Raw genomic sequence first — 18,551 nt, forward strand, 5'->3', positions numbered from 1 at the left:
GCGCTGAAACTTGAGCATGCTCAGCAACACTTGTTAGAGACAAAGCAGAAAAAGCAACAAATTCGACAAAGTGAGAGCGCCTGTCCATCAAATCTACCAATTTGCGACTCGCAGGCAGCCGAGGTGGAGTCATAGTAGTGCCCTTCACGAAGTCTGTTGATTGACTAAATCAAAAGGTCAAACACAATTAACACAGTTTAACAGATCGAAGACAGCAAAAAAATCTATTTATGCTTTTAGAAATGAGTTTAACAACCAGTCACGCTGCATTCATGTTGCGTTTCTGCTTTATTCTGCAACCACGGTTACTTCTGCAAGATCAAATGAACGACACAGAAACGACCCACTGAATAATCACTTCACGTGTAATTAATGAGCCTCTGAGAAAAGGAAAAAATACTGCAGTTCACGTTTCATTTTCTTTCCTAATTAAGACGTATTTTAAGTATCTTGAAAGAGGAAAAAAAAAACATGCAAGTATGTCTACAATCGTATTCACAGGTTGATTATTGGGACATGAGAAAAAACTTTGCTAAATATCTAACAAGCACAAAACCAAAGTCTTCTGCTGATCGCTGCTCCGTCTGATGGCGAGCGCCGGCTTATTTATGCTTCAGGCTCAATCGTGGGATTGGAGGGAAGAAGTATGGAGGAGCCTCTAGTCAATTTGTCTTACTGACATATGATGCTGACAACACTTAAAAAGAAAAGTTTGATGAAGAAGAACTTCAGTACTTATCCCAAAGAGACAGCAGCTGACCAAAGCTCTGCGCGTAGGCTGAGCCTTGTTGACAGGAGATACGTCTTCTCTATCTCTGTGTCCCTCGCAGCGAAGGAGATGAACAAATCTGCAGCCTTTTGTCCGCTGAGTCCTTGGGGGCAAACCGAGAACAGACTGCAGGCTCCTCTGCATCACTGTAAACTGAGGAAATGCCGTGTGGAGATGCTGGTATCGTCATGGTAGATAAACCGTCCAGAATAAATAAAAAGGTGCTCAAAAGCAGCCTAAAAGCAGAACGCCTTTCCACTCAAACCTGGGGCGTTTTTCGGCGTTGGCGCTTCCTGCGAGAGGGCACCACAACCTTCACAGTGAGATCAGTTCAAAGCAAAACAACAAAAACATGAGAAATATCTTGTAACTGTGCCAAGGAGCACGAGCCTTTTCACCAAATCCAGAAAACAAACCAACAGCTGATAAATCCAATAAGTAATTCATTAAAATACTTATTATATAATATATAATACTGTAGCACTTTTTACTGCATTACAGCAACTCTTTGCTGCTGGGTCGCTCTTTGTTAACACAGGAATTATTCAGAAAATTGAGTTTACTTTGCAGAATGCAGAATGTACAAGAAATGCTCCGGGCGACTAAAAAAATATGAAGCGCGACTTTGAAAGTCATCGCATTGTTTAACAGTCAAATTGACTGTAAACCTAATAAATAACAAGATGCTGCTGCAATAACAGATTTAGATTAGACAGGATACTTGTGTGCAATCTGTTTTGAAGATGTTTTAACATTTACAACGTTGGCGTCACTAAAATGACTGAAACAAGAGGGGTTGCTCAGTTTCTCACCTACTGTGAATACCTATCTCGTATATCCGCTTTCTGTTCTTCTTTCGGTTATGACATGTATAACATTTTGAGCGGCAGGCTTGATGGAGCACACAGATCTGGGACTAGGAGCCCTCCCTCATCTCCTGGATATTGCAAGCTTTCACTTGATGAGAATCTGGTGATAAGATTTACTGATTGTACAGAGCTTAATGAATCTGCTCCCCTCACTGTCTTACTCAGATAAGCTATTTCCACATAGTTAAACAAAGTAAACTTCACAAACACGAGCCCAAAGAACAGAAATTGGAGCATATTTGAAGATATTATTATACATCACTTCCGTTCCGCCGTTTGATATTTTCATATTTGAGCAGACGCAGCTGTAACCAGCTGAGACAAATAACTTTTACCTCTTCCATTATGGATGTACATTATTTACATAAAAAGATCAATGTCCTTGCAAAAATACAAGTATTTTCAGTCAAAAAGTGTCCCTTTTCAAGAAGCAAGTATAAATCTGTACAGTCTCCTCAGAGGGATTAGGCAGCACAGTGTGAACTGGTCCATCCATGCATGGGTAGGAAAACACTCGAGACCATTCATTGTGACCGTGGTTTCATAGCTTGCTGGAAGTAACTGCCAAAGAAGATGTATTGCTTTCGAGTCGGTCATAGACTCTCAACATTAAAACACATGGGGCGCTTCATCAGAGAGCTTGATGTCTGTGTGAGATGGCAGGTAGCCTGGCAAGGGAGAAAAGAGGAAAGAGACAGAGGAGGAATTTTATGTAGCTATTTGCATACGGGTGTATTTTTGCAGGCAAACACATTTATCTTGGACGGGTCGATTGTTTATCTACAGCTGGAGGTAAATCAGCCGCAACCTCATAGATATTTCTTGATGAAAATGCTTTCACCACTCCGCGTCTTTCCTGATGCACTAATTATTTTATTGGGTCAAATAATTCACCCAGACATTCTCATCACTTTAGCTCGCTCTTGATTGTGCCTCACTTACCTGTGAATACTAATACCTTGCTGTGACAAACTCAGGTTGGCAAATACATAAATATACGGCGCATAATAACTGTATCTTGGCGACTCGTATGATAATGCGGGTGCAGCAAGAATAGCACCAGCACTTAACATTAAGTGACTACGCAGTATCTCTTGCCTGTCGGTGAGCTTCAACTCGTCGCTCGTCGCCAGCGCAGATTTTAATATACTGTCACAACTTTTGCCAAAACTTTATTCACACATTTTTTTACAAAAAAAAAAAAACAAACAGATTTTGTCACTTGACCCTTGTGATATTGAACCATGCAGATAGTTTTGGGTTTATGTGCTGAGGTTGTGAGACATTAGCCAAAACTGTAGCACAAAGGAAACAGGAACAATGTCCCGGTAGAGGTACAGTCACATGTCCCCTCCTGTTCAGTCAAACTGCATCAACACTCGGCCGACTATCACTGCTGGGTTATTCTAACCTGAACCTGAGGGCTGCATTTCCGCTCATGCATAGAACAAACGGGTTTCCGGTAACCCTCTGATACCAAAACATCCGCTGACTGGCCATTAATCATCCAAAAAAAGCACACTTTTTAACATGTACATACATCACTCACTCTCACTGTCAACACACATTGTACACTCCATTGTGTATATTGTTTATTGTCTCACAATTCTTTGTATATATTGCTGTTTATTCTGTATCTTTGCACTATTTAACCTCTTGTTCAGTCTTTGTCCCATGTTTAAACTGGTGTCACACTCCTTGCATGTGCACACATACTTGCGATGCTGCAGCTTGTTGTGTGGGAGAGTCATATCGAACAAAACAAGCTGATGGCACATTTCTTGCTAGTTTTTATTTCGACGCCAAGATATCCTCCGGTAAAACATATAAAAAACAAAAGGGAAATCATCAGCTATGGTGTTATATGTTCTTCTTTATGCTTCCAAATAATATGTTTAGGTGCAAAGCTTGTGGTGCAGACAGAAAGGATTTGCTACAAGCTTAAAGCGTATCCTAATAAAAGCCCCCCACCCATCTTCCTGGCTGTCTACAAGCTACTGGCAAAGTTAAATGTTGTGTTTGCCAATATCCAACTCTACTGTACTAATTAACAAGAATAATGGCTACATTTCCAAACGCAGTGCACCAGCGTTTCTGCAAAGTTGCAAGGAAAAGTTCAAGAGAGGAAAAGTCTGACCCAAGAGCTGAACCGGAGCTGGCCAGGCGATCGCAGCGAAACAGGACCGACAGCACCAATGTGACCGTTCCTTCACGGCTTTGCTCCACCCTTTACTGTGTTTTTATAGGAACGGCCTTTTTCCCCAGAAACAGTTCAAATGAAAACAGTTGACAGCGTGCTTTGTATCGAGGAAACTGTTCCAGGAGAGAGATGACGGTGCTGAATTCTCTAAATGTGTGTAGGTGTGGGGGGGTCAATGCTGTTACCACCACCAGTGAAATTCCAGAAATCTCAGAGATGGGTGTCTGAAAACCTGGGCAAATAAAACCACTGGATGCCACTAAATGTGATTAAGAAAACATCAAATGGAATTGGCTCCAGCACCCTGCGGGGTAAAGCTAATGGCTGGAAGAAAATGTTTCTTGTCATTTGGGTGAATTGACCCTTGAAGCAAGTTCTGCTGTTTTTATACCCAGTGCACCAAAATGTTGGTGCTGCCCCCTTTGTTGCTTTGAAAACGGAGCGCGGGCGGTGACTACTTTAATGATTACTTCGATAAGTGCTAGAAACACTACATGAGAGTAGACCTCCGACATAAAAACATATAACAGTCTGCGTATGCTTGAGGAATGGCGGCCGCTTAACGGAGGAAACAGGCACATTAATGCGTTAATACCTCTGCTTTTTGAGTCCAGCTGTACATCCACATGATCCAGCGAGGTCAGCTTGTCCCCCTCAGGGTTTGGGACAGCTATGGAGGTCACTGTCGGGATGACCTCTTGTTCTTTGTCAGGCTGCTCCGCTGTGTATGTGTTGATGCCCGGGATCTTCCTGTAGGTCATGCAGGAGAAAGAAATGCAGAGAAAGAGAGAGAGAGGGAAAAAAAAAAGATTTTAAAAAGGAAAGTTAATGGAAACCTGCCATCAGGTCTGTTTCACTAATGCTTCCACTATGCATAATGTGTCACACACTATTTTTAACTGTTAAGGATGGGAGAGGATTGCTTGAAAGCTTGAAACTGGGGCATTTTGCATTCCGATGGGCATTGCTCTCTCACTTTCATATTGTTCACCTCACTTTTCAATCAATTTTTCATCCCCTCAGATGCATCCCCAATTCTGCTTAAAACTAACATCTTGCATTTCTAATTTCAGATCCTCCCCCTGTGATTTTGTGCCGCAGCTGGTGCTGTGGCATTTGCGGCAGCTTTAGAAACCCAAAGTTGACTTCTTAATGTAGTAATTATGATCCTGAAAGTTAGAGTTAAGTACTGTTTTGCTTTTATAATGAGTAAAACTCGGCAAACCACAGAGGATCTCAGCCATTCCCCTGTGATTGGCATGGGATTACCTGCAGCAGAGGATGCTATTTACTGTATGTCCCTCACTGTATAATATATGTTGTCTCAGGACTTATCTCCTCAACCTTTCCTGCCATTCTGCAGAGTATGCCTCACCTTGAATGGCTGTGTTTAGCATTTCCGAAAGGTCAGCCCTCACATTGTCAGTTAGATGAATATTGATAACTGCAGGACTCTGACACCCATTCAGCTCTCTGGGAGAATTGATTAGACTGTCATTCCCTGTAATATTCTGCAGATTGAGACAGAGGGGAATTGTCTTATTCCTCCAGCTATTATTGTGTCGCGGACGTCCATAACTCAGAGATATATGGAGTCTGAATACTTGTGGAAAGTTTTAGGAGTTCGCCGGTGAGGTTGCTTGCTTGAAGATAATGGGGCCGGCTCTAAACCGGGTCGTTACGCAACGCACACACACAAAAACAACAATAACATCTAGCTCATCGTAGATGTTTGCAGCGATGAGAGTCTGAAAATCTGAGGATTAATCTTCGCACGTTCTTTCTAACCTCATATGCCTTACAGTATACGTACTTCCAAATGTATCCTATCCAGTATACTGCACCTTTTAAATTTATATATTACAAAGACGGCCAAGCCCATCAGCACGACCGACACGAGCATGATGACTGCGGTGCTGCTGTGGCCGCTGTCGCTGCTGTCCACAAGAGGAGCTTTGAAGGAGAAAGAAAGAAAGGGAAAATGAGTGCAGGCCAAATGAAGACAAATGCATTTAAAAAAAAATCTTATGTGAATATAAATTATATAACAATTAAACCTATTAAATAACAATGTAGAATCACCGCTGGCTTGATTTCCTGATAAAATTGGAGAATTATGACCGAGCAAGCAAATGTCCAATTAACATTTTATCGCTTTCTTCATAGTTTATCCAGGATAATCCACTCGCTATCAGTAACGCTCTGAGTGAGTACAACCCCGATTCCCCGACAGTTGGGACGCTGCGTTAGATGTAAATAAAAACAGAATGCAATCATCCTGAGCTCATGTAGTAACATCCTTTATACAGTAATGTGTTCACAAAGTGGTGAACCTCGCTCCATCCTCGCTTGTGAGCGACTGAGCCTTTCCAGGATGCTCCTTTCATACCCAATCATGATACTATCACCTGTTACCAATCAACCTGTTGACCTGTGGAATGTTCCAGGTAGGTTCTTGTCCCAACTTCAAATTGCTATCAAATTCAGAATAAGCAGATATTTACAAAAATTAATGAAGCTGATGAGGTCAAGCATTAAATATACTGTCTTTATACTGTTTTCTATTGACAACTTGCTATCCTTTTTGGGATATAATCACATTCTGTTTTGTTATGAATACTAATAAATCTGCAGGCTACAAATCCACAAGAATGTAAAACATTCCATCACATGAGGTTAAAAATTCAAAGGCAATCCTGACTACTTGACAGTTCACAGCATTTAGGAAAAAATGTGTTGGATGCTGTAACGTTATGAAGGTATGACACATTGCTTCCATTTGTCAACAGGGCCCACAGATAAAAGTTAGCTTTTAGCTCTATCTTTTGCCATTAAGGTATTCTGTGGGTCGTCCGCTGGCCTGATCACAACATCCCTGGTTTAGTTCCAGCTGGGGACCTTTGTTGCATGCAATCCTTCTCTAGCCCCCGTTGTTCCTGTCTGCCTCTGTACTATCAACTCTTCAATAAAGGCAAAAACCAACCAAATGTTAAATAAATAACCAATAAAAAACGTCAAACTGCAAAAGACAAGGCAGGTCTACATTGCAGAAAGTCAAAAAGGATTAGTAAATGATCACATTGTGTTTTATTTATGTTTTACACAGCATCCCACTTTTCTGGACTCTGGGTTGTATATTAAAAACAAATTGAAACTTCTTTTGTTCCCATGTTAACTGGATCCATCCAAAGTGGAAGAACTGCACAAACTCTGGCCTCAAATAAGAAACAGCACTGTGACAACCGCCTGAAATGCTCCACCATTTGTTCAGGTAGGTGTGCAGGAGACTCACCTGGAGACAGCCGTGTGGCGTACACGTTCACCTGCGCCCCCGGTTTGAGTGTGAACTGGATGAGGTCTTGGTTCAGAGCACTTAGCAGAACCTGAGAAAGCTATGAGGAGGAGTGATGAGAGCAGGAAGGCTCTGTCAGCGGCGGCTGCACAGCAATATTCCACAGTCATCAATATTTCAAATGCAGTCATTTCATCCAACAGCCTGAATTATGAATCAGAATTTTTGCTTCCTTCTAAAGAGGAGCAAATGTTGATATGACACTGAAAAACCAAACCTGCTGCACCGAAACCCAGCAGGCTTGTAATGGCGATGGAAACCCCATCAGGTAAAAGGGCGGTCTGCTCACGGTGTGGCAGTGACATTTAAAAAAAAAAAAAAATTACTCTTTTACTTTTACGATCAAAACTGGGAATTTTTCATCTGCCTTTTTTTCCGCACCCCCAAGAAAACGTGATTTACCGATTTAAAAGTTCAGCGAGGCAAATCTATTGGAAATCAAAGTATGTTCTAATATCATGAAATTGCAGTTTTAATTTTTCTCCCCCTGAAGTGCCTCAAGTTCCCCTGTTTTTCACACCTAGATGAAGCAGTCATTTAACAAGAGACCAAAATGCCTTCCCAGAGCCCATTTGAGTCCTTAGCCATGCCTCACTAATTCCATCTCGCTCTTTCTAAAATCTTTCCACTGGTTAAAATTAGACTGCTCTACACAGTATGAATAATTACTTTTTGTTCTAGTGGCATATCAGGGTCAGTAAATCTATTACACATTTTAATAAGCTGCTCCACACATACACTCACCGCACGCATGCACGTGTGTATGTGTGGGCACATGCTCACTTAGTGCATCCACACTGCAAGTCATTCACTGGAGCACAGTGAACTGAAGATTTATTACCCTATTGTCTGTGAGGTTCTGCCAGGTAATCAGACAGGCTTTAGATAAATACATCTCTTTAATTCCCAATCCAGGCCGCCTGGCCCAGTTTGTCTCCTTTCTCGATGGTGCCAATTATATGATGCATCAATGTAATTAAATACCTATTAACTTAGTTCAAGACTGACTGTGAGCCAGTGAAATTATGTTTACTTGTGATCCATCGAGGTCCTCTCCGTTGTGATGAATAAATGAGCTCGCCTGGCTGGTGCTCTTAAAAAACATCCATGTTATTATATTGTTTACATGTTTAATTGCTTTCTATGGCACGATAAGAGAAAGCTTTTGAAGATCCAGGATTATTTGGCCGTGGGAAAATAACCATGAGGCATGATGGCTTGAAATGATAATGGTGTTGTCATCTAAAGGTTTACACAAGTCTTTGGAAGAAAAAACTTCCAAAAAGGTGGCAGTGAGTCTATAACATGCAGTGAGATGCTTTCTGAGTATTATTTCAGTGCTGATGGATGCCGGTTCAGTGCTTTTGCATGGCGAGACACTGCCCTCTAGTGTTGGCATAATGCATCACTCTTTAGGAGGGATTGAAATACAAGGTGCATGAGTGGGAGCATTAAATCATTTAGCACTTGAGCAATAAAGACGCAAAATCTCATTTCTTAAAGCTTGATCCTCTGCAATACAGTCGGTGCAGTCTCGCTTTTTGTTTGGTGGCGAAGAAAACAAAGCCAAATTAACAATTTAAGTTTGTGTTGCATGATTAAAGCATCGTAACACCACAAATGCAGTAAAATTGAGTAGCAGTGCTTTGATTGAATGACTCTGCAGGGAATCTTAGGAATTTATTGTACAATCTGGAAACTAAATGAGGAACATGTCTTATGGAGCTATATGAGATCAAATTGGTCCTATGTGTTTGCATGCTAATAACAGTGGAGTAATAGAAAACATTTTCTTCTTGTTCTTGTTCGTGTGTTTTCACTTAATGAACTGCACCAGCGTTTTTGCATCTTTTACCCCAATTACTACAAAAAACGCACACTCGTCAGTACTGCTGACCTTTTCCAAAGAACAACATAGTGTTCCTCCTACCTACCATGCAGCCAGCAGTGTCCATTTATTTCACTGTGGTATGAAAATACATTTGCAGAGGCTTTAAACTTGGCTGACTTAGGTAATCCATCACCATGAGCATCATGTCTGCATTTATTTTTGTCAAAGTTAACCTTATTGTTGCGTGACGATGGAGTGCAGACTTTCCAGATAAAGCTGCACTTAAAACTTAAGGTTATGGATATAACCCCGGTTCTCTGATTAGCATGAGTGAGTGTCTCACTATGGGGAACGCCTCCTGCGTGACCTCATCAGAAGCACAATAACACTACGCCAGCCTCCGATTGGCTGGCATGAGTGACGCCTATGTCAGGAGGAGGGGAACCCTCCCCCTATATATTAGGCTGACATAGCGGCAGTCGTCATTCAAAACAAGCTCACCTCTTCCTCGCTTCACAGCAAGGAGGGTGGTCTGGTGAGACACTCACTCATGCTAATCAGAGAACCGGGGTTATATCCATAACCTTAAGTTCTCTTTCATAGCATTCGTTTCGTGTCTCACTATGGGGAAAATACTGACTCCCGGATTGCCAGACGAGCCTGTAAAGAAGACAACTGTCCCTAGTAAAACCTCACTGGGTAGGAGCCATGCTCTGAGAAGAACCCGTGCTCAGGACCATTTGTCCTAGAGTTGGCGCTGTGACATCCAACCTATAGAATCTAGCAAAAGTGTGGGTCGAGGCCCAGCATGCGGCTGCACACACCTCCTGAATGGAAACTCCCTTAAAAAGAGCCCAAGAGGTCGCTAGACCCCTGGTGGAATGTGCACGTAAGCCCGCAGGGGGTTGGAGACCTTTGCTACTGTAAGCAAGGGCAATAGCCCCTACTATCCAGTGAGAAAGACGCTGTTTGGACACTGGCATTCCCACATGTGGCTTTGCCCAGGACACAAACAACTGGCTGCCCTGTCTAAAACTCTGGGTCCTGTCAATGTAAATTCGTAGTGCACGAACCGGACACAGGTTATGCAAGCGCCGATGCTCCTCAGAGGAGAAAGGCGGAGGATAGAAAGCAACCAAATTTATGGGGGAGCATGAGCCCAACACCTTTGGGATAAAGGCTGGGTTAGGCTGCATACTGACACTAGTATTCCCAGGGGAAAACTGCATACATGCCCGATGCACAGAGAGGGCATGAATTTCGCCTATACGCTTAGCCGAGGCTAAGGCAAGCAACAACACTGTCTTCAAAGACAACATTTTTAACTCCGCTTGCTCTAAGGGTTCAAAAGGGGAACAGGAGAGAGCGGCTAGAACTGTGGGAAGATCCCACGATGGAACCAGTGGCCTAGACGTAGGCAATTTACGGCGTGCCCCCTTCATGAATCGACACACCAAGGGGTGCTGACCCACCGTCTTTCCATCAAGACCAACATGGCAGGCTGAAATGGCTGCCAAGTACACCTTGACAGTAGAAAAAGCCTTGCCCTTCTCAATGAGGTCCTGTAAAAATGACAGAATCACTGCTACAGAACACTGAAAAGGGATAGCTTGTGATTCCAAGCACCAGCTCTCAAACACGCGCCACTTATGCTCATACAGTGTCCTAGTTGATGAGGCTCTGGCACACTGAATAGTGTCAATAACATTGGAGGGAAGTTCCACCGCATTCAGGTTGAACCACTCACGGGCCAAGCCCATAGCGCTAGCCTCTCTGGGTGGGGATGGAAAATCTCCCCCTGCGCCTGAGACAACAGGTCCCGGCGAAGTGGCAGCGGCCACGGAGGGACAGACAGGAGCTGAAAAATCTCCGCCAGCCAGTGCTTCCCTGGCCAACGCGGGGCTACCAGGATCATGGACAGACCCCTCTCCCTCACTCTGGCCAGAGTTGGGGAAATGAGAGCCACTGGGGGAAAAGCATACAGGAGGGTTCTCGGCCACTCCTGAGACAGGGCATCTATCCCCAGAGGGGCTCCCTGGTCGCGCAGAGAGAAGAACAGGGGGCACTGTGTGTTCTCCGCTGACGCATAAACGTCCACGGTTGCCTGACCGAACCGTGACCAGATCTGCTTCACCACTTCGGGGTGAAGTTTCCAGTCTGCATAGAGTGGGTCGCGCCTGGATAACAGATCCGCCCCATAATTCAGAACTCCTGGTACATGAGTTGCTCTGAGTGACTGTAGGTGCACACTGCTCCAAACTATCAGTCTGTGTGCCAACGTGTGTAACTGGGGGGACCTCAGCCCCCCCTGTCTGTTGATATAAGCCACTACGGTGGAATTGTCCGTCCTCACCAGAACATGGTGACCTCTTAGCCACGGGAGGAAATGCCTTAGGGCTAGATGAACAGCTAGCAGCTCCAGACAATTTATGTGGGTAGAACGCATGTGAGGGTTCCACCTCCCGTTCACTGTTCTGCCCTCGTGGGTGGCACCCCAGCCAATCAGAGAAGCATCTGTGGTGATCACCTTCCTGGCTAGGACGGGTCCTATAGTCACCCCCTGAGTCAGAAAGCCCGGACTTCTCCACTGACGCAGGGCTAGCGAGCAGTCTGGGGAAACCCTCACTAGACGGCGGCCATCGCGATGAGGGTCCAGACCTTGAGAGGCTACCCAGCGCTGAAAGCCTCTCATATACAGGCGCCCCAGTGGTATGGCCACCACAGAGGAGGCCATCATGCCCAGCAGCCTCTGGCATTGTTTGAGTGTAACCATGTTGCCCCTTCGAAACATTGACAGGGTTGTCTGCATATTCTCCACTCTTTCCGGAGATATAACTACCTTGGCCTGGAGAGAGTCCAGGGTGAGCCCTATGAAGGTGATGTGTTGCACGGGCGTCATCATGCTCTTTTCTGCATTTATCTGAAAGCCCAGACCCACCAGGTGCTGCGTGAGAGCACCTGTGTGACACGCCACCTCCTGGCGAGTGGGAGCTGCCACTAGCCAATCGTCTATGTATGTGGCCACTCGAATCCCCCTTTCTCTGAGTGGGGCTACTGCCGCCTCGGTGCATTTTACAAACACCCTTGGGCTCAGTGACAGACCGAATGGCAGAACCATAAACTCGTAGGCTATCCCCTGGAAAGCAAACCGCAGATATTTTCTGTGTGGGGGATATATGGGAATGTGGAAATAAGCATCCCTCAGGTCGATTGACGTGAACCAGTCGCCTGCGCGCACGAAACGCAGCAGAGAAGCATGTGTCAACATCCTGAATTTGTATTTCCTTAGATAACGATTCAGGGCACGGAGGTCCAAAATGGCTCTCATCCCCCTCCCCCCTTTCTTTGGGACTAGGAAATACCTCGAGTAGAAGCCGCTCTGAGCTTCGCCTGGAGGGACAACTCTGATGGCTCTTTTCTCTCTCAGATTTGAAATTTCTTCCCAGAGAATATTGGCAGACTCGCCCTGAGCATGAGAGTAACACACCTCTTTGAACTGTGGTGGAGCGATATTGAACTGAAGCCTGTAGCCCTTCTCTATCGTTCTCAACACCCATGCTGACTGAGTGCAGGCAGCCCAGCTCTCCCTGTGTAAAGAGAGTGGGCTGACCGGCCACTCTGTCAAAATTGGTGTGCTGGCGCCCTCTTGTGGCTCCTGTGCGCAACACACACCGTCCGTGCGCTCCGACGCCTTCAACCGGCAGCATGGAGGCGCGTGGACCGTCTGCGTTGTCACGGCCGTGGGGCTGTTGGACCCCACTGGCTGTGTTATGGCGCAGTTCGACTTGTTTATCAACATATCTTTTTTGAAATATTTTTTCATATTTGACAGCGCCCTCGGCAGTCTGCCTGGATGCGCGTGTTGGGACACTTTTATTACAGAATGCATGTGAGTGCTTGTGTGACAACACTGAAAACATCGTTTTCGATTCACATGCGCGGGCACTAGAACACAAACATCCGCCCGATTTCTGCACTCTGTCTGGAACATGTCCCGTCGAACTTGCCCTGGAACGGAGCTGGGAGGAGGTGGAGCGGCCCGCGAACGGGGGGAACTGGGCTCGCTCTCCTCCGGAGGAGACGCTATCAGGCCGGCCGCTTCTTCTTCCTGCCAGTCACGGTGGCTGGAGGAGGTGGCGGTGGTTGAGGTTGAGGTCTGGCCTGGGGAGATTGCTTCCTAGACCATGGGTTCTTGGGACCTCTAGGGGCCTGGGGGGCTGCCTGCGCTTTCGGTACTTTAGGGATCCTGAAAGCGGGGGCCGGGTGGGAGACGGCCTGCGCGTACGTCTGGCGTGGAGCCGCAGGGACAGCGGGTTGAGCCCTCCGTGGCAGGCAAAGTCTCAGCGCCTCATCCTCCCTCTTTTTCTCCTCACATCTCTTCTGCATGGAGGTGACGGCTGCACCGAAGAGACCCTGAGGGACGACCGGAGTGTCGAGGAGCTCCTCCTTCTCCTTGGTCGTCAAATTCGTGAGCCCGAGCCAGCGTGCCCTCTCCTGGAGAACCATGAGACCCATGGCTCTCCCCGTAGCTTGTATGGCCACTTTGTGGAGACGAAGGACGTGGTCCGTTATGACGCAGATTTCTTCCCACAAGGTGGAATCTGGTTTGGCCGTCATGTCCTCTTCCAGCTCAGCTTGATAAGCCATTAGCATGGAGGAGGCATTTAGGGCTCTCACTGACAGAGCCGCCGCCTTGTAGCCCTTATCGGTGAGGCTAGACTGGAAGCGGTCCATCTTGGAAGGAAGAGAGGGGGCCGAAGAAGACATGGAGGCCTTTGGGTGGAGGTGGGTCGCAACCAGCGGCTCTATGGGTGGCATCTGGCGGACACCATGGGCTTCCATTCCCTCACAATCCAACAGAGAGCTACCCGCAATCGGGTGTTTCTCGCTGTATGGTCTCTCCTTCCAGGTCACGGCTATCTCGTCCAGAAGCTCCGGGAAAATTGGCAACATTTGCTTTCCCGTCTTCTTTGCTTTGGGCAGTTTTTTGCCGTCAAACCGTGATTTCACCACCTCCGCTTGGGCGACGGGCCACGGGATGCTGAGCCTGTTAGCCGCGCGCTTACACATGTCCTGCATGTCAAGGTCGGTGGGAGACGACGGTGGGAGCTGGACGCTTCCCTCTGCGACGGGGGGCTTTGCAGCCCCGCGGTCGCTAGCAAGGAGGATGGAGTCCTCCTCTTCGTCGTCGGACAACAGGAGCTCCGAGTCGGCCGACTCATCTCCGTCACCCTCCGCATCTCCACCCAGGATTGCCCGAGCGGTGGCGAGGCTTTCGCAAACCTCGTCCATCTCCGGAGACGGGAAAGCGGGGTCCTGCAGCTGGGGATCTACATCCGCCCAGCTCGGTCCAGGTGTAGCGGTCAAGCCCTCGGACATGTCCGTGTCTACCTGCGGCGCAGCTGTCTCGCACATCAGCGGGTCTCCCCCTGACAGACTAGCCTGGCGGGCTAGTCGGCGGCGAAGCAGCTTACGTGGAAAGGCAGCGCAGTGGATACACTCGTCGGTGGAGCTTAAGGCAGCCTGAGCGTGGGGTAAGCCCAGACATGCAGCACACACAGGGTGAGTGTCCCAGTTCGATATTTTGTTGCCACAGGGACATAGCTTTGGGCTTTTCTCTACTTCACTGGGGTTGATAGCGGTAGCCATGGTTAGCTAACTTGCTATTAACACTAGCAGCGTTTTAAGGTCGCTTTATAGCTTGTGCAGCTACTTGGCGTAGGGGCAGAAGTATTGCTACTCCTCTAGAGGTATCGCTACCTATTGTGTGGTACCGTTAATACACCTGTGACACGGTATTGCTACCAGTTGGTATTATTAACACTACCCACGATGTCCAAAGTATTGCTACTTTGATTCGGAAAATATTGCTATTTCCCAGGCAAAAGTATTGCTACTTTATACCAAGAGCTAGCTGTGAAAGAGTATTGCTACTGTTCCTTAACTAGCGTGCAACTGTACAGCTGGGAACGAAGCGCCCGGTGACCGAGTTGTGCACTCCGGTCTGTGGACAGTTTAGCTTAGCGCCCAAAACAGCACAGTTGTCGACAGGCTTCTGTGAGAAGCGAGAAGAGGTTTTTGAATGACGACTGCCGCTATGTCAGCCTAATATATAGGGGGAGGGTTCCCCTCCTCCTGACATAGGCGTCACTCATGCCAGCCAATCGGAGGCTGGCGTAGTGTTATTGTGCTTCTGATGAGGTCACGCAGGAGGCGTTCCCCATAGTGAGACACGAAACGAATGCTATGAAAGAGAACTGTGTTACCATGCAACGATAATGTAACTTTGACAAAAATAAATGCAGACATGATGCTCATTGTGATGTATTGCCTCACCGAAACAAGTTTAAAGTCTCTGCAAGTTGATCTTCATACCGCGCTGAAAAGAATGGCGACCAGTGGCTGCCTGGAAGGTGGGGAAATGGATTCAAATGAATGTAAAATATAAAACATTTGGAAAATAATGAGTGATCATGCAAAGTGCATTTGACCTTAAGCCCCATGTAAAAGAAAGATTACACAGACAATAAATAAAAGAAGAAAACAGGGCCAGGGTATATATAAAAAAAAAAACACCCAGAGAGGCAGAGATAAGGGGGGGGGGGGAATCTGCGCATGTACAAGTAACTGTTGACACAGTACACGTTCTTTAAGTACAGCGCAGTTAACATGTAACCTTTGCTTTGCTTTGCAAGTACACATAACCTTGAAGAATGTTCATCAGGACGTTCTTCAGACAGCTTCAGGCCAGATATTACTTCACTAAACAAACTAAACTTAAGGAAGTGGAGTTAAATTAGTTGACATATTCATTGATGCATGCAAAATTAAAGGCAACGAAAATCTAATATCTAGATTATCCAACAGAAGACAAAACTCCAAGAACGACCTGACTGTCCGGCGGAGAAGTGGAGATGATTGAGGACGACTGCAGTAATATATGATGAAAGCCAGACGATGAAAATTCAAATTTATACAAAAGGATTCTCAGGGACAAAATGACCATTTTTATATTTTTTGCATTTGTCTTTTTCATTTTGGCAAGAGGCTGCAAACGAGATGATAAATATGTGGAATATCTGGAATAGAAGTTGACTGCTCTTTTGTTACATTATGTCGGGGTGAAATCCTGGATAAACTCATGGCACAGGATACTTTTTGGCGACGAGCACAAAAGCTATCACGCAAATGGCTGCAGGCGAATGCTCCGACAAAGGACGACTGGACTGCAACTGTCAATGAAATAAATTGTAAGGACAAATTGACCTTATATATAAAATACTTGGAAAAAACTGACAGTATGTGTGCAGATGTCACTTGCAGACCATGAGTCTGTACAGTTTTACTGTACTGTGCTGCTGATATCAACCCACCCATTTACCTTGAAAGTTGGAAAAAAAAAATAATGTGAAGCTGCAAAACAAGATGTAACCTTCTGATGAGAGACATCCAGACATCATAAAATATGTTCTCTTTTTAATACAACAATAGAGCTTAAAGTGACTCAGTAGTGCTGTCTGACACTCTAAAGCAAAGGACATATTCACCAGGGACGTCCTCTTGAGAGACGCTCTCTTGACTTCCTTCAGCTTGCTTTTGTGCCGTTTTAATTATCACAGAAAACCACGTTGTGCCGAGCATCTGCCAGGGGACATTAAAATGATTTGACAAGACCGTACCTGATCCAGGTGCGCCAACTTTTCATCCACGCCTCCGTGTCTTGACCTCTTCTCGGGCACGATGAAAACCTCTGCTGTGGTCGGTAGGCCTGGAAGCACCGTGACCAGGAGCTGATCCTCGCTGATTCCTGTGACCTTTAATAAAAACAACAAAACCTCATTAAAAGGGGTTCATTGGACGCTCGTTGGGTTGATATTCTGTGTTTTTGCCCATGAAATTTGATCAGGGCTGGCCAGCATTAATGAGCAAGTGCTGTTGGCTTGTTGCTTCATATATCATTTGCCTAAGTACCAGTCACTGTCAAGATATAATGCACGGATCAACTGAAACATGCAAGTTCAATTTGACAGTCTTTGGCAAATGCCAGGGCTTTTAGTGCATTTATGCCGTAACCAGAGGTCTCCTGTCAGTTTGCTGCCGTAAACCGTGGTCATATCTGACAAGACATAAGGTCAAAGTGAATGTTTCATACTGAGGGCTACTGTGGGTTATATATAAAGCTCAGGATCCAAGTCTTTTACATAACCCGCTACAATGTTTGAGAGGGAAAACAGGCACATTTAACCGCAGTTAGGCTCTCTTAACTCGAGGTTTTGGCATTCTCTCCAGGCCATGGCATTAGACTCTTTAAAGAGCAAACGATAACTGTCAAGGCAGCGCTTTGACTGCCCTTTAGCGTTTTGACAAGCTCAGTTGAAAGCGTGTACTGGTAGTAATCATTTTGGGTGATGTGCCATGTCAGCGTGTTGAGGTTAACAACTAATTACACAGCAAGCGAGGTCAAAGACACCGCAAGTGGCGGAGTGCACCACTTGACACACAATCACATTCATTCATTACAAATGTAGCATAACCAAGAATGGAATATCACCGGCTCACTGGACAGAGACGTGAGTTTTTCTCTCCGGGCTGGTGCAAAGCCGCTAATGGTCAAATCCAAGTGGAGTTTAGTTCATTCCCGGTTATGTTATCGTCTTTATAATATGAGCTAGCAGCTGCAGCACTGACCTGAACCATGGAGCTCTTCACCACTCGGCCGACGTCCTCTCGCCACTCAGACACCCCGGGGTTCAGCTCATCCAGATTGGAAGAAAACGCCAAAACATGTGACCGGAAGTAATCTGAAATCCAGCCAGAAATTTAATTCAGACCTGTCGTCTCTCTAACTTCATAACGGAGGAGCCCTCTTCACAATAATGATTCCAATAACCCTGATTGTGAGGTTGCCTGTGCGGAGCGAATCTGTATTTCCAGCATGGAGGCCGTTGACGTGAGAGCCAAATTGAAAAGGGCTGAAAATGGTTATGATTTACAGCTTCAGTTAATTCTTTTGTAGATGCTGCACATTATGACCCATTTGTCTTATGCAAAGATGCATATGATGAATAAGATGATGCACCCTTGCATACGATGAATAAGATGGATCTCATGCAAAGCTGCCAAAGATGAATGAAACGTCTTTCCTAACTTGCCCTTGTAAGAAGCAGAGATATATTTCAGCCCTGTGATCTTCTAACTTCATTTAGCATCATTATCTATCACTAAAGCCTTGAATCCGTTTGTTATATAGTACTAAACAAGACAGTTGAGCTCCCATGATAAAATATATTGATTACACACCACTGGGAGCTACTGTATGCATTGCTCTTCACTACATCTACTATTTTGCCAACTCTTTCATCAACATCAAAGAGAAGCCGCAGGAATGAAACTATTCAAAACTGGAACAAAAGATGTGAATATATATATACTGATATATACTGACATACTGTATATCCTTACAGTAATAATTATAATTATGTCTGCACCTGTATAATTTTACATTCTTTTGTTTCTGACTTATGAATTTC

General features: G+C 45.5%; 1 protein-coding gene across 1 annotated transcript in view; it reads right to left on the reverse strand.

Moving 5' to 3' along the window:
* Nucleotides 1–2,247: 2,247 nt before the first annotated feature.
* LOC121613728 (VPS10 domain-containing receptor SorCS1-like) overlaps nt 2,248–18,551 on the reverse strand; it is a 54,166-nt gene continuing 37,862 nt past the window's right edge. The window contains exons 22-27 of the mRNA XM_041947333.1: nt 17,710–17,822; nt 16,701–16,835; nt 7,131–7,230; nt 5,683–5,791; nt 4,434–4,588; nt 2,248–2,306 (exon numbers count right to left, since the gene is read on the reverse strand). Of these exons, the coding sequence (XP_041803267.1) occupies nt 2,248–2,306; nt 4,434–4,588; nt 5,683–5,791; nt 7,131–7,230; nt 16,701–16,835; nt 17,710–17,822 (671 nt within the window). The remainder of the gene's footprint in view (nt 2,307–4,433; nt 4,589–5,682; nt 5,792–7,130; nt 7,231–16,700; nt 16,836–17,709; nt 17,823–18,551) is intronic.

The sequence above is a fragment of the Chelmon rostratus genome, chromosome 11 (genome assembly GCF_017976325.1).
Source record: "Chelmon rostratus isolate fCheRos1 chromosome 11, fCheRos1.pri, whole genome shotgun sequence".
Taxonomy (NCBI): Eukaryota; Metazoa; Chordata; class Actinopteri; order Chaetodontiformes; family Chaetodontidae; genus Chelmon; species Chelmon rostratus.